This window comes from Pistacia vera, unplaced genomic scaffold, assembly GCF_008641045.1.
Source record: "Pistacia vera cultivar Batoury unplaced genomic scaffold, PisVer_v2 Contig552, whole genome shotgun sequence".
Lineage (NCBI taxonomy): Eukaryota > Viridiplantae > Streptophyta > Magnoliopsida > Sapindales > Anacardiaceae > Pistacia > Pistacia vera.
In genome coordinates, this window is record NW_022196393.1 from 108940 (window position 1) to 123813 (window position 14874).

A 14874-nucleotide genomic window follows, 5' to 3' on the forward strand; every position below is an offset into this window, starting at 1 on the left:
AATAGGGGATGGTGGGTTTTCTTAGTTGTTTACCGAAGAAGGTAAAGAAAAAATGTATGTAACCCATCTAGGTGTTTGATGACCAACATGAATAGCTTTATGTTTGGTTGTCTATATATATATATATATATATATATATGTGCGCGTGAAGTGAGATTCTTCTCTAAAGGTTACGTTGGACGGTGCACGCAGTTGCTATCATCAAACACCTTCCACTCAACAACTACTATTCCAAGAGTTGGCCCAGCTCCAGTGTAATCAACATAACCATTTCTTCTAATTTAATATTTCAATCATCTTATTAATTCTAATTTTAATTGGCTTGTCGTTTTGTTTTGGGTACTCATAATTTTATTAATTATGCTTTTTGAACCTTCCAAGTCCTCCTTTAATCCTCAACATCTTTCAATGATGTAACCATTTATCTTATATGATTGCATTGTTTCTGGTAAAGATTAATGAATTGATTCACAATTATCATTTTCTGCTGCAATAGAATTCTTCTTAAATAAATATAAAATGGAGTAAACCACTTTTTACCACCCAAAAAAAGTCTAATGACACTTTTCTATCAAAAAAGTTTCAAAATACAACTTTATTACCCCAACAATATGTTCGTTAATAATTTTCGTTAAATATAGTGATATTTATTGTGAAGATAAAAATACCCTTACCAAAAATCAACCCTCAATCACCGGCTACTGCAAATCAAAGTTTCGCACACTCAGTCCAAATTTCGGCCCATTCTAGCACCGGAAATCAACATCGTTATCACCATTCAACTCACCGACATTCCCCCCACCAAATCCCCTCTCACCCCCACCCACAATCACTCCTTAATCATCTGCACTCTTTTGGGGATTTTGCACGAACGTCAAGCATTTCCAACAAAATTCTGATTGATCCCAACATCTAAAACCACCACCGAGACCACCTTTTGCTTCGTTGGCATCTGCCGTCCAAAACCTTTATCATCCCCGACCCTGGTTGCACACCGTTCGCTTGCGCCACTTCCCATGGGGTTTGCGATTTTTTGGCGAAATCAGAGTTTGTTTGATGTTGTTTCAAAAGGAAATTGTTGACAGAGATGGATTGTGATTGTTTTTTGAAATGTTGTGTTGATTTTTTTGGGGTTTTTAGATTGATTTCGACATTGGAGATTGTTCCTAGATTGGGTGGTTGTAGAGGTATTGTAGAGGTTGCCAAAAACGAATAAATAGTAAACTCGGTCCAGGCTGTTAAAACCTTTGAAGAAAGAAGGTCGGTGAGTTTTTTAGTAGTGATAGATTAGATTTTGGTGGTTGGGATTGGTAAGAATTTGAATTGGAAGGGACGGCTGCGTATTTCATAAATCGCTCAAATACTAGCGATTGACAGGATCAACGGGAGTAAGGTTTGAGGGGTTTTGGTGAGTGAGGATCGGGGAAAAGAAATGTGATAGTGTAAGTTCACAACGATACCGAAATCAACTGATGAGTGTGAACTAGCAGTCGCACGAATGGCTACTAGAGCTGTGAAAAGTCAGTCAAAAACAATCAGTTTGGTGATGTAAGAGTATCATCTTGACCTCACTTATAATGGACATTTGACCGTCCTGCTTTTCTTTACAACGAAATTTATTAACTGAAGTGTGGTTTGACTAGTAGAGTATTTTTGAAACTTTTTTGGTGAGAAAGTAACTTGACCATTATTTTTTGTGGGAAAAAGTTGTTTACTCTATAAAATATAAGACTGAACAATTATTTCTTTTCAACAATTTCAAGGAAATTCCAGGCAATACCCCCGTAACAACTGTTTTATGGCATTCCCGGACGGTACAGAATGAGTTCAATCTAGTTTGGAAACTTTTGCCCATTCCATCCAATGCTTTCTGCTTTGTTCCATTCTTTTATGGAAAGAACGCAGCCTTTCTCTCCCACACCCACACTCAAACAGTGACAGAGACAAAGACAGCATCACAAAATCTACAGTACACCGTAACACCAAGGAGATCTTCTGCAAACATAATTATTTAGGTTCAACATTGATCTCAAATCAGAATAAATTAGTACCACTTACCAGTATCGCTTGGCTCTCTTTCTAAAAGCATAGCATATATAATGATATGGGTTCAACTGTGAGGATGGAGGGAGTGGGTGGATTTCTGTTGTGCTTTTACTGTCACCAGACTCACCACTCACCCCCTTCATTTATTTAACTATTATAAACATATGAACATGGTTTAAACTTTTTAAGTTCCAGTTACAGTTTTAATAGAAAACACCCCAACTCATTTATATTATATTACTGATCTGAAATAAATTACTACTGCAAACCATCACCTTCACACAGTAAAAAAATATAGCACAAGGGAAGCACATACACAACAAATCTATAAAAAGAAGAGAAAAAAGTTAAAAGTAAGCCATGAGATAATGCTAATGCTAACACACATGCTCATGAGATCTAGCTACTCTTTTCATTATTGAACCACTATCCCTTCTCAAGCAATAGTCAATACTCGAAGGAACCAAAGGAGCCTTTGATTTTCCATATGAATTCCAGCACAAAGCCTGGTGAAAACCTCGAAATTTTGGAGACGGCTTCAACTGAATATCGATTAGATCGACATCTGTGCACGGAATATCATTACTACATGCTAGATAAATTGGCTGCACTGAATATGTTCCAATTATCTGATCGTATTTAACACCAGATATCGCCACTGCTCCTGTTTGATTCTTGCAGAAATGTTTATCACAATAATATTGATCAATTATTATAGGCACCTTGACATCAGACACTTGAATATTTGAAAATGACACGTTCTTGACAGATCCAATACCCCCCTGCCATGTCTTTATTCTAACTCCAGCTAATGTATTCTGCACTGAGATTTTCTCCACAAGAATGTCAAAGACGCAACCAACACTCTTGTCTTTCCCAAGACTTCCTAAACTGTTGTTTCAATAAGAAAACCAAATTATATCAATGATCAAGATTATTATATTAATACCGTCTATTTATTTCTATTATTTAACTTACCTTATACCATGTCCGGGGCCACAATTGATATGATGAATGTGAATGTTTGAGCACCCAGTTTGTATTGATACACAGTCATCTCCTATTCAAAAGAGAAACCCAATTAGTATATAAATCCATGGACAAAAAGGAAAAAAAATTACATAAATTATATATTTAAATAGATATTGCTAACGGTGGCGCATGCTGGTATCATTCTTTTCTTTTTCTGGGTGTATAGGTACCAGTCAATTATTAATACTAGGCGCACGGAGAACAAGAGAAAAAGTTGCACTGATACTTTTTGTTCATGCCTGTTTCTAAAGTTCGCTAGTGACGGTTATCTATACCAGATAACTTTTGCTGTGCAATACGAACGTGCCATGCACCATCGACCCAATTAATGGCGGACCAGTCATAGCCACCTAATAGGGTGATTAAGTGTACACTGTACAGATTGCATGGTTTGGTTCTTTACATTCAAAGCCTACTAAGTTTTATAGGAGAAATTAAGAGAATTAATTCGGGTGAATCGGTAGCTTGCAACGTACCACACCCGATATTAGAATGTTGAATTTCTACATCTCGTGTGTTTTGAAGGTGAATGCCGTCAGTGTTTGGGCTGTTTTCTGGAGAAGAAATCTTTATATTATCGACTTTGACCCCGGCGGAGTTGTCAAATTTCATATGGCATTGAGGACTGTTTATGATTTTGATATCTCGAACTGTGACATTATAGCTTCCATAGAATCTCAAAGCCTGTAATGGGAGCATATTCAGTATTGTGAAGCGAAAAAAAAAAAAAAAAAAATAGAGAGAGTCGAGGATTAGGAATTAGGGAATCTTACAGTTGGTTTCAAATCTGGAATGTGTTTGAGTTTCTTCTGTTAAGAATCAAAAGAAATGAAGTTTAGAAGCAGCTAATTAAAGTTTACGACACCATATATTTTAATGTGGATGAAAAACTGTGCTACTTCTTAATTTATTACCGGAGTGTAATAGAGTGAAGATGCCGTCCACCATTGAGGGCCTTGACCATCAACAGTTCAGTACCTTGAATGGTGAAGTTTTGTACCCATTTAAAATTCAACCACTGAAACAAACTGGATTTTGGCCATGAACCTACTTCTGGGGGTGCTAAGAGGGTTCCATCTATCTGATGGAATTTCACTTACATTAGCTTTTTGTGCCAAGTACTTAACTACAAAAATACAAATATAATATTGAACCTGAGAAGGAATATACTCCTTGACTTTTTAATTCCTTAATGCTATGAAATTGCTGCTTGTGAGTCAGAGTCGGCTAAAAAGAAGAGAAAGGCGCTAACCTGAAGAACAAGGTGAGGCATGCAGGGACCTTGCAGTGTTATGGGCTTGATGAGGAACTTGAACTCTGATGGGATTTCTAATGTAGCTCCTGGTACCTTGCACGCAGCTTTCCATGCAGCGAGAAGAGCCTGTTTGATTGAAATTCTCAAGAAAAGTTAGCACTCAAACGCACAAAATAAACTTTTTTTTCAGGCCATTAATTTCGTTACTTACCTCTGAATCATCACGGACTCCATCCCCCTTAGCTCCAAACGACAAAATATCGAATATGTTTAACTGAGTAGCATTCGAACCACAAGAAGGAAGAGGGGCTGGAGGAGGTGCAGGTGCAGGTCCTGCAAATCCTGAATCGGCTGAGCCTCCTTTATCTTTCTTCTGATGTTTGCTCTTCTTTGTGTGATGCTTTCTTGCCTCGACCGACATTATTGAAAATGTGACGGACAGAATAAACAGAAAGAACAAAACAAACAGAAGAGATGATTTCTTGTTTCTCTTCATCTCAACTCAACTGCGTGAGGAAGAGAGAATTGTTAAGTACAAAGGGTATGAAGTTTAAGCCTTCAGGTGGTGGTTTGTTTGTGGCATGTGGCATGGAAGTGAAGTAGTTATAGACAGTTATTCAAGAATATTACCAGAATAGGCCTGCTTTAAAGTGTAATTTGCGAGGCACCCTTCATTTGTAGTGGACAAACAAATAAATTAGGTAATGCCTCGGATATATTTAAAGAAGTCGACGTTAATTTCCAACGTTGGGGGTTTGATTGAGTGGATTGTGTTGCAAAAGACCACAATGGCAAACTGGCGGTTCATTATAAATAATTTTATAACTCCTTTTTGGAGTGAGTAGATCAGCCTTTCTATTTGCATCATTTCATATGCACTCCAATTGTATTCCACGTATAAGTGAAATTTTATATAATTAAGAAATCAGTTAATTAGATGAGTTTTGAAATTCTTTAACATATAACATATATTTCAAAAACCACTACTGGGTGGTCTAATAATAAAAAGAGTAAAGAATATCTTAAGTTCGAATCTTCTTAATGGTAAAAGAATAAAAGAATGATATAATATGATCTCCCGAGCTTGAAACTCCTTAATGGTAAAAGAGTAAGAAAAAGATTTAATATGGTCTCTCGAATTCAAGTCTCCATAACTACTAATAGAGATGGCCACTGGAAATTTTACCAGGCCGATAGTTCTAGTACTAATGTCCAAGATTTAATTCCATCTATCATTTGACATTACTCATATATTTATCATATGTAGGACTTTGCATGTCGAAAAAGGCAAAGTATTATTAAGTTAAGTGGAAGAATCTGCGATAGGATAGGTTTTGGATAATTTTCTTAAACCCAATAACAACCAAATAATTCTGTATATATAAAATGAAGGCGGTGTTGCACTGCAATTGCAAATAAAGACCATGTAACCGGCCAGCTTCTTGGGTCATTCAGTCCGACGTAACAGCGCACCGCTTATCTTGTCACTTAAAAAGAGTCTTTACAGCCAAGTTCAATTTATTAATGGACAGAGACTGCATCCACCTCATTAGATGCTAACCTCAATTAATTATGTATAAATTAAAGTAAAATTTAGGTAAGTAGTGGCCCTAGGTTTTGAGTCCCAGACAAATGAGAGTTGGCCACTCAGTCTTCCCTATTATATATTGTATATAGGCTTTACCATAATATATATAATATACCCAGGATCGACAGACATTTGCCCATTACCATTAGAAAAGGGTACTTATAAAGCATATTTGTTAAGACATCAAGTTGCTAGACGTAGACGAAGACCTATTCGATTTATATAACATAAATTATTACTGCCCTCTAAGGGATGTAATATATATGCTCATGGAGATCGATAAATCTTTTTTCAAATGGTGAAATTGTTTTGTAAACTGCTGCTCTTGTTTGTATGTGGCACTGGCTGTCTCGTTTTAGCACGGCGTCACCGTGGGGCCAAATATGGGAGTGGTGGGTGGCAGTTCGCCACTTCTTTTTCCTCTGGAGCCGTGGTACATGCTTAAAACTTGATAATTAATTTGTTCAAAATTACAGGAGGAAAAACCGGATGGATGGAGATTCAAAAGGCAAGCACTCTACTCGGTTATTTTTAAAAATTAATTACTAAAGTGGTACATTCATGTTAGTAAAGCAATTTGATGGTGTGATTAATTCAGCTTAAATTACTCATTTTAAATGACATGGAATATTCTCTCAAGAATTGTGCCTGTATGTATATATTAACCAAGCTTATGGAGCTCAACGTCATTATTTTAAATGTATTGTGTTCCGAGTCATCCATTTCAATCAAAGATGATTATAGCTATATTATCAATATTTAAATTTATTTAATATCAATCATGCTGGTTGGCAGTTAAAGGCCCGTAGGCTTTTGGTGAAAGCCCATTTAGGATCAGCATTGGGGCCGTATGGTCAAGGCAGTGGCTTCCGATTCCGAGTCCCACATTTAACTAGACCAATCAAGTTGTGTTTACAGAGAGCCCCGTTTCAGCGTCACAGCCTGACAATCTTCTTCGATTAAAAGTATTATGTCAATAATTCAACATATTAAATTGAATTCGAATTTTATAATATAAAGAAAATTGATTAAATTAACTTAACTGAATTATTATTCTTCATAATGAAACTTAAATATAATCTTGTCCACGCAATGTATTGGATTAAAAATTTCATGAACAGTCTTAACAAAAATGATTACTTTGTGATTATTAGAGCATGACATCATCTGTTGGTAGACAAACAATAAATTTCGTTGTTTGAGAACTCCATTTTGGGTTTATCATATGGTTACATTCACATAGACATAGCTCCAATCCAGTCTGGTCCATCGACCACGACGACCAGCCGTAAAGCAAGAGTGAAAAAGTGAGATTTCCCCTTAAATTCAACGATTCAACCTTATCTTAGTAGTGTTGTGGTGGGCATTTTAACATAGAGGAGTATTTCAAAATTAAAAATAAAACTCAGAAATTGACTTTTCAACAACTGCTCAAATGAAAATGCTGAGGAAACAATTCACTGAACTTGGTGGAGCATTTCGGTATTAATACAATAGCTCAAAAGTGTTCCTAGGATGTTCGGGGTGTCAAAATTTATAAGGTTTTTACTTTTTATAAGCCCCACCTTATCTTTCCAAACTTGGTTGGGAATTGGGATCATATATAGTATTTTTACTCAAAGGCAGTAAGACACTATGATTAGATATTTGACCATCGAACGTTTTTGGATGGTCCATAGCACTGTTCAATGACTTACATAGCAAATCCCTTAGAATATTGTAAATTGGGGAAGAACCCTGAATTCGTTTTGAATTGAATTGTATTTCCTACGCGTTCTCTTTCTCTGTTTTGATTTTTTTTTAGAACAAAATGCCAGAAATCCTAAGAAGAGGAAGGTAATCACCAGTTTCTTACAGACAGTTGGCTTAACCATTATTTCCTACGCGTTCCAACCGGCTCTATCTATAGCTTGACTTGAGCAGAAGCAGTTTTATTTTCACATTGGAATCTCACCAAATCAGATCCTCACACCTTTGCATTTGATCCCACCAACATAAAAAAATCTTTCATACGATTGGTTAGCTTTGCCCTATGTCTCTCTAAATAGGAAAATTATTGATTAACATCTTTAGTGGGTCCAACTGTTGCAAAATTCCAGATAGATTTCACACCTTCCCAAAGTCATCCTAATAATTTCTTTTCCCTCGGTTTCTTCGAAGATCTTCTTTTTTCATAAATATTTTCTTTCTTGAGTAGCTGACCTCCCTTAACCGGCTAAAACTAATCAGATGTTTAACCATAATTATCTCCTACTTTTACTTATAATCTTCCTCTCGATCTTCGCGAAACCTTTTCTTTGCGATCCTAGAGCAACACAGGCAGCGCTAATTTGCACCAACAGGACTGCCGTTTTAGAACGTCAACCCTTCGTCACAAACTTCTTAGCTACCATGGAGGCAGTGACTCCACTGATGGTCAGACAAGGATATGCAGCTGTTGTCAATGGTACTGGCAACACCACGGTGTATACATTTGGTGAATGCATGAAAGATCTTTCTTTTAATGATTGTAACCTTTGTTTTGCTCAGTGCAAGACTCGGATCCTCGCGTGCTTTCCTTTTCAGCAAGGTACACGTGGAGGCAGACTTTTCTTTGATGGGTGTTACCTAAGGTACGATGATTATAACTTCTTTAATGAAAGTCTAAGTTCAACGGATAAAACAGTTTGTGGAACTAAAGATTTTGGAGGGAACACGACTGTTTTTGGAGCTAATGCTGTTGAATTGGTGAGGAATTTAAGTGCACAAGCTGTTAAAAATGATGGATTCTTTGTTGGGTCAGTGAGTAGAGGAAATGTATTGGTTTATGGTTTGGCTCAGTGTTGGGAGTTTGTGAATGGAAGTGCTTGTGAGAAGTGTTTGGAGAATGCGGTGTCGAGGATTGGTTCATGTACTCCAAAGGAAGAAGGGAGGGTCTTGAATGCTGGTTGTTATTTAAGGTATTCGACACAAAAGTTTTACAACAATTCAATAACTGATGAAAGAATAGAGATTGGAGGTGAGTTTGGTTTTGTTTAAGTTTCAATCTATTCTGTTCTTTTGCTATTGAAATTTTTTTAATATTGTTTCGATTGTAAAGCTCTGAAATTTGACAGATTTATCTAACGTTAGGCAATTTTTTAGCATGAATGAGTTGATTTTCTTAGCTTCCCATTTAATAAGTCGGGCAGTTTGATTCGCTATTGCAAGTTGCTATTATTGAAGAAACTATAAAAGCTTATTATCTTCTTTAGAATTCTGCATTGGGTATTTTGTTGACAGAGTAGTATATTAATGGTTACCAGGAGGCAACAAGACAGCTATCATCGCGGGAACATCTTCTGCGGTAGCTCTTTTGCTCGTTGTTGTATTGGTTGTTTTCTTCGTGAATAGGAAACTTGTGAAGAAAAAGAGAGGTATTTATCTTAGCTATTTAAGACTTAAGAAGTTTTGTCTCAGAGATTGATACCAAGTTTACTTTTATTTTGATCTGTCGTTTTTTCAAAGAGCGGAAGCTACTAGGAGCTTTACTGACCTCTGTGAATAAATCGAAGCTCAATTTCTGCTATGAAACTCTTGAAAAGGCCACAAATTACTTCCACGATTCCAGTAAGCTGGGACAAGGAGGATCCGGGTCGGTTTATAAAGTAATGTCAAATTTCTCCCCTATTTTCCTTGAATAGAATTATGCCTTTACACATAAGAGTTCACAGGATAGATCTCTTTCTGTCAATTAGGGAATTTTGCCAGGAGGAAAGGTTGTTGCCGTAAAGAGGCTTTTCTTTAACACAAGCCAATGGGTGGATCATTTATTCAATGAAGTTAGTTTGATCAGCGGCATCGATCACAAAAATCTTGTAAAGCTGCTTGGATGCAGCATTACAGGCCCTGAAAGTCTTCTTGTTTACGAATATGTGCCGAATCAGAGCCTTCATGATACCCTCTTTGGTTGATAATCTCATCTTTGGATTTTTATTTAGAGAAAGATCTTTTTATTAATCTTCTCTAATTGTTACTTTATTAATTTAATTCAGGTAGAAAGGATATTGAGCCTCTGAGGTGGGAGTTGAGATATAAGATCATATTAGGTGCAGCTGAGGGTTTGGCTTATCTTCATGAGGAATCGAATTTGAGAATAATACATAGAGACATAAAACTTAGCAATATTTTGCTTGATGAAGACTTAAATGCCAAGATTGCTGATTTCGGACTCGCAAGATTTTTTCCAGAAGATAAGACTCACATGAGCACTGCCATTGCTGGCACGCTGTAAGTTCAAACCTTCTTTAATTATGTCCGATAGTTTTCAGAAAAAAAATTGCACTAACCACATTTCAGTTTAAGTATGACATATATTTTCTTTGCTATAAAATCGCAAATGTAATGAAGTCATTTTTCTTTTTTCTCCGACCAGGAGATACTAATGAAGATGTTCAAACCTTAATTTATACTACCTACCGTTAAAAATTTAAAAAATTAGCATTCATGATAATTAGTAATTTACTGTCAATCATCCATAAGTAAACTGATATATGTTATTTTTATTTTCATATATTATCTGAATATTTGCATCTATTAGAGGTTACATGGCCCCAGAGTATGTTGTTCTTGGCAAGCTGACTGAGAAGGCAGATGTTTATAGTTTCGGCGTTGTTGTTATTGAAGTTGTCTGTGGAAAGAGGGCCAATGCCTTAATTCAAAATTCAGATTCTCTCCTACAAATGGTAATTCTTTTCACTTGGCACATCAAATAGTTGACCATCCAATCAAAACTGTTTTCTAATTTCAAGTCTCCCAACTTACGAAACTCTTTCCTTCCTTCTTTGTCTGCTTTTATCAGGTTTGGGACCTTTATGTGAAAGGAATAGTACACAAAGCTGTTGATCCAGTCCTAGCGGGTAATATTCAAAAAGAAGAAGCATTTCAATTGCTTCAAATAGGCCTACTCTGTGTACAAGCCTCTGCAGAACTTCGACCATCAATGTCAATAGTTGTGAAAATGCTCACAAATAATCATGAAATACCTCAGCCAACGCAGCCCCCCTTCCTTAACCCTACTAGTGCAGAAATTAGCTCACCGACTAGTCCTACAACTTGCAATTCTAAGCCCGGGTCTTACATCCAGTCTCAAGGGAATAGCACCTCAGAAAGTTGGATTGAACCTAGATGAGCTGTTACTTCTAAAACCATTCAGTATACTGTTGCCTGTTNAGCTTCCCATTTAATAAGTCGGGCAGTTTGATTCGCTATTGCAAGTTGCTATTCTTGAAGAAACTATAAAAGCTTATTATCTTCTTTAGAATTCTGCATTGGGTATTTTGTTGACAGAGTAGTATATTAATGGTTACCAGGAGGCAACAAGACAGCTATCATCGCGGGAACATCTTCTGCGGCAGCTCTTTTGCTCGTTGTTGTATTGGTTGTTTTCTTCGTGAATAGGAAACTTGTGAAGAAAAAGAGAGGTATTTATCTTAGCTATTTAAGACTTAAGAAGTTTTGTCTCAGAGATTGATACCAAGTTTACTTTTATTTTGATCTGTCGTTTTTTCAAAGAGCGGAAGCTACTAGGAGCTTTACTGACCTCTGTGAATAAATCGAAGCTCAATTTCTGCTATGAAACTCTTGAAAAGGCCACAAATTACTTCCACGATTCCAGTAAGCTGGGACAAGGAGGATCCGGGTCGGTTTATAAAGTAATGTCAAATTTCTCCCCTATTTTCCTTGAATAGAATTATGCCTTTACACATAAGAGTTCACAGGATAGATCTCTTTCTGTCAATTAGGGAATTTTGCCAGGAGGAAAGGTTGTTGCCGTAAAGAGGCTTTTCTTTAACACAAGCCAATGGGTGGATCATTTATTCAATGAAGTTAGTTTGATCAGCGGCATCGATCACAAAAATCTTGTAAAGCTGCTTGGATGCAGCATTACAGGCCCTGAAAGTCTTCTTGTTTACGAATATGTGCCGAATCAGAGCCTTCATGATACCCTCTTTGGTTGATAATCTCATCTTTGGATTTTTATTTAGAGAAAGATCTTTTTATTAATCTTCTCTAATTGTTACTTTATTAATTTAATTCAGGTAGAAAGGATATTGAGCCTCTGAGGTGGGAGTTGAGATATAAGATCATATTAGGTGCAGCTGAGGGTTTGGCTTATCTTCATGAGGAATCGAATTTGAGAATAATACATAGAGACATAAAACTTAGCAATATTTTGCTTGATGAAGACTTAAATGCCAAGATTGCTGATTTCGGACTCGCAAGATTTTTTCCAGAAGATAAGACTCACATGAGCACTGCCATTGCTGGCACGCTGTAAGTTCAAACCTTCTTTAATTATGTCCGATAGTTTTCAGAAAAAAAATTGCACTAACCACATTTCAGTTTAAGTATGACATATATTTTCTTTGCTATAAAATCGCAAATGTAATGAAGTCATTTTTCTTTTTTCTCCGACCAGGAGATACTAATGAAGATGTTCAAACCTTAATTTATACTACCTACCGTTAAAAATTTAAAAAATTAGCATTCATGATAATTAGTAATTTACTGTCAATCATCCATAAGTAAACTGATATATGTTATTTTTATTTTCATATATTATCTGAATATTTGCATCTATTAGAGGTTACATGGCCCCAGAGTATGTTGTTCTTGGCAAGCTGACTGAGAAGGCAGATGTTTATAGTTTCGGCGTTGTTGTTATTGAAGTTGTCTGTGGAAAGAGGGCCAATGCCTTAATTCAAAATTCAGATTCTCTCCTACAAATGGTAATTCTTTTCACTTGGCACATCAAATAGTTGACCATCCAATCAAAACTGTTTTCTAATTTCAAGTCTCCCAACTTACGAAACTCTTTCCTTCCTTCTTTGTCTGCTTTTATCAGGTTTGGGACCTTTATGTGAAAGGAATAGTACACAAAGCTGTTGATCCAGTCCTAGCGGGTAATATTCAACAAGAAGAAGCATTTCAATTGCTTCAAATAGGCCTACTCTGTGTACAAGCCTCTGCAGAACTTCGACCATCAATGTCAATAGTTGTGAAAATGCTCACAAATAATCATGAAATACCTCAGCCAACGCAGCCCCCCTTCCTTAACCCTACTAGTGCAGAAATTAGCTCACCGACTAGTCCTACAACTTGCAATTCTAAGCCCGGGTCTTACATCCAGTCTCAAGGGAATAGCACCTCAGAAAGTTGGATTGAACCTAGATGAGCTGTTACTTCTAAAACCATTCAGTATACTGTTGCCTGTTTATTCTAAAACCACCACAACCACTTAGTTTCATTCATCACTCGCCCTTTCGCTTCCTTTTACAGTTGGAGATGATTTTTATGTGAACTGGTTCACTCAACTCTGCAAGCTAGCTGTTTTTGTCCCTCTATGACCCTGTTTACTATCAGGGGATATAAAGCGACTCAGGCATTCAGCAATACAGCATGTACTCATCAAAGACAACCAGGTTGTATATTATGTACTAAATCTTTAGCTAAATGGTCAAGAGTAGGATGTTATTTTTTCTGTAAGTAATATATAAAGCGGCGCAACATTTTTTTTCTTCAGTATAAGTGATCTATACTCGGTTACTCTTTCTATATGGTGGCTTTGCTCTTAGAAACTGTTTGATGTGCAATGTGTACATTGATTGATCTTGTATATTAATCTGAATTCTTATTAATTAATTTAATGTCTTGGTTTCAGTTTGGCCATATGAATAAATTAAGAAGAAAATGGTGTAATGCTTCGGCATGCATTACATGGCAATGTCAGTAAAATCCTTAATTTATGGTAATATAAAATTGTACAATCCATCAAATCGTGCAACTACGCAGCAATTTCTGGAGCAGCTGCACCAGTATCAAGCCCCTCTGTCGTTTATTGAAACTCTGCTGCTTGGGATAATTAGTGCAATGAAAAAACCTGCAACATTTAAGCTTTGCACAAGAGATAATACTTTAAACTTTTTCAATTGGATCATGCGTCCGAGACAAAGATCTGATCCATCCCTTATCAAAGAGCATAGCCGTTTGATTTGGTTCATCAGTCAACCCTTACATAAGTCAAACCAGATGCCAAAAGTCGTGGTGGTTGTCATAAGTCTTGGCTTTTGGGGTTCACGAGGCACCTATAGCTTTAAAATTTCTTGCTTGATTTGGCAGGATGCGTTTAGTCAATTATATTGTATATTGCTTAATTACTATATTCTCCATAAAACTGACCTGAATTGCATTTAATCATATACTTAATAAAATATTGGAATGTTTCAACCATAACATGATTAATTATGAATCATGACATCTCATGAATATGATTTACAAATAAAAATGTTAATTAAGAAATATTCACAAAGGTATAATGCTAAGGGTAGAATTATAATTCCACACACTCAAATCTAACAAATTGGGTCAGAGACCGCGTTTTTCCCATTGTCTGTTCAACTCTAGATAAACAATAATTTTGCTTTTAATTACAGAATNCAATTTCTGGAGCAGCTGCACCAGTATCAAGCCCCTCTGTCGTTTATTGAAACTCTGCTGCTTGGGATAATTAGTGCAATGAAAAAACCTGCAACATTTAAGCTTTGCACAAGAGATAATACTTTAAACTTTTTCAATTGGATCATGCGTCCGAGACAAAGATCTGATTCATCCCTTATCAAAGAGCATAGCCGTTTGATTTGGTTCATCAGTCAACCCTTACATAAGTCAAACCAGATGCCAAAAGTCGTGGTGGTTGTCATAAGTCTTGGCTTTTGGGGTTCACGAGGTACCTACAGCTTTAAAAATTTCTTGCTTGATTTGGCAGGATGCGTTTAGTCAAATTATATTGTATATTGCTGCGGTATCTTAATTACTATATTCTCCATAAAACTGACCTGAATTGCATTTAATCATATACTTAATAAAATATTGGAATGTTTCAACCATAACATGATTAATTATGAATCATGACATCTCATGAATATGATTTACG

At 36.3% G+C, this 14874-nt stretch overlaps 3 protein-coding genes across 4 annotated transcripts; 2 read left to right on the forward strand and 1 right to left on the reverse strand.

Annotated features, from left to right (window-relative positions):
• Positions 1-2421: 2421 nt before the first annotated feature.
• Positions 2422-4829, reverse strand: LOC116108083 (polygalacturonase At1g48100-like). The gene is given in 8 exon segments (XM_031394371.1): positions 2422-2937; positions 3025-3106; positions 3555-3762; positions 3852-3887; positions 3993-4051; positions 4054-4159; positions 4331-4459; positions 4545-4829. Coding segments are annotated over 8 exon segments (1419 nt in total). The 3' UTR covers positions 2422-2423.
• Positions 4830-7677: 2848 nt separating this feature from the next.
• On the forward strand, positions 7678-11103 carry LOC116108067 (cysteine-rich receptor-like protein kinase 3). 2 transcript variants are annotated; one of them, XM_031394346.1, is made up of 8 exons: positions 8220-8367; positions 8451-8919; positions 9206-9316; positions 9408-9547; positions 9638-9848; positions 9935-10169; positions 10480-10624; positions 10741-11103. In XM_031394346.1, exons 1-8 carry the CDS (start codon positions 8350-8352, stop codon positions 11068-11070), a joined length of 1659 nt encoding a protein of 552 aa, XP_031250206.1. In that variant the 5' UTR covers positions 8220-8349; the 3' UTR covers positions 11071-11103. The 2 variants fall into 2 exon arrangements, with proteins under 2 accessions (XP_031250205.1, XP_031250206.1); XM_031394345.1 differs by having other exon boundaries at positions 7678-8919.
• A 137-nt stretch (positions 11104-11240) lies between these two features.
• Positions 11241-13463, forward strand: LOC116108060 (cysteine-rich receptor-like protein kinase 3). Its single transcript, XM_031394337.1, has 6 exons — positions 11241-11313; positions 11385-11593; positions 11684-11894; positions 11981-12215; positions 12526-12670; positions 12787-13463. Exons 1-6 carry the CDS (start codon positions 11241-11243, stop codon positions 13114-13116), a joined length of 1203 nt encoding a protein of 400 aa, XP_031250197.1. The 3' UTR covers positions 13117-13463.
• Positions 13464-14874: the final 1411 nt, after the last annotated feature.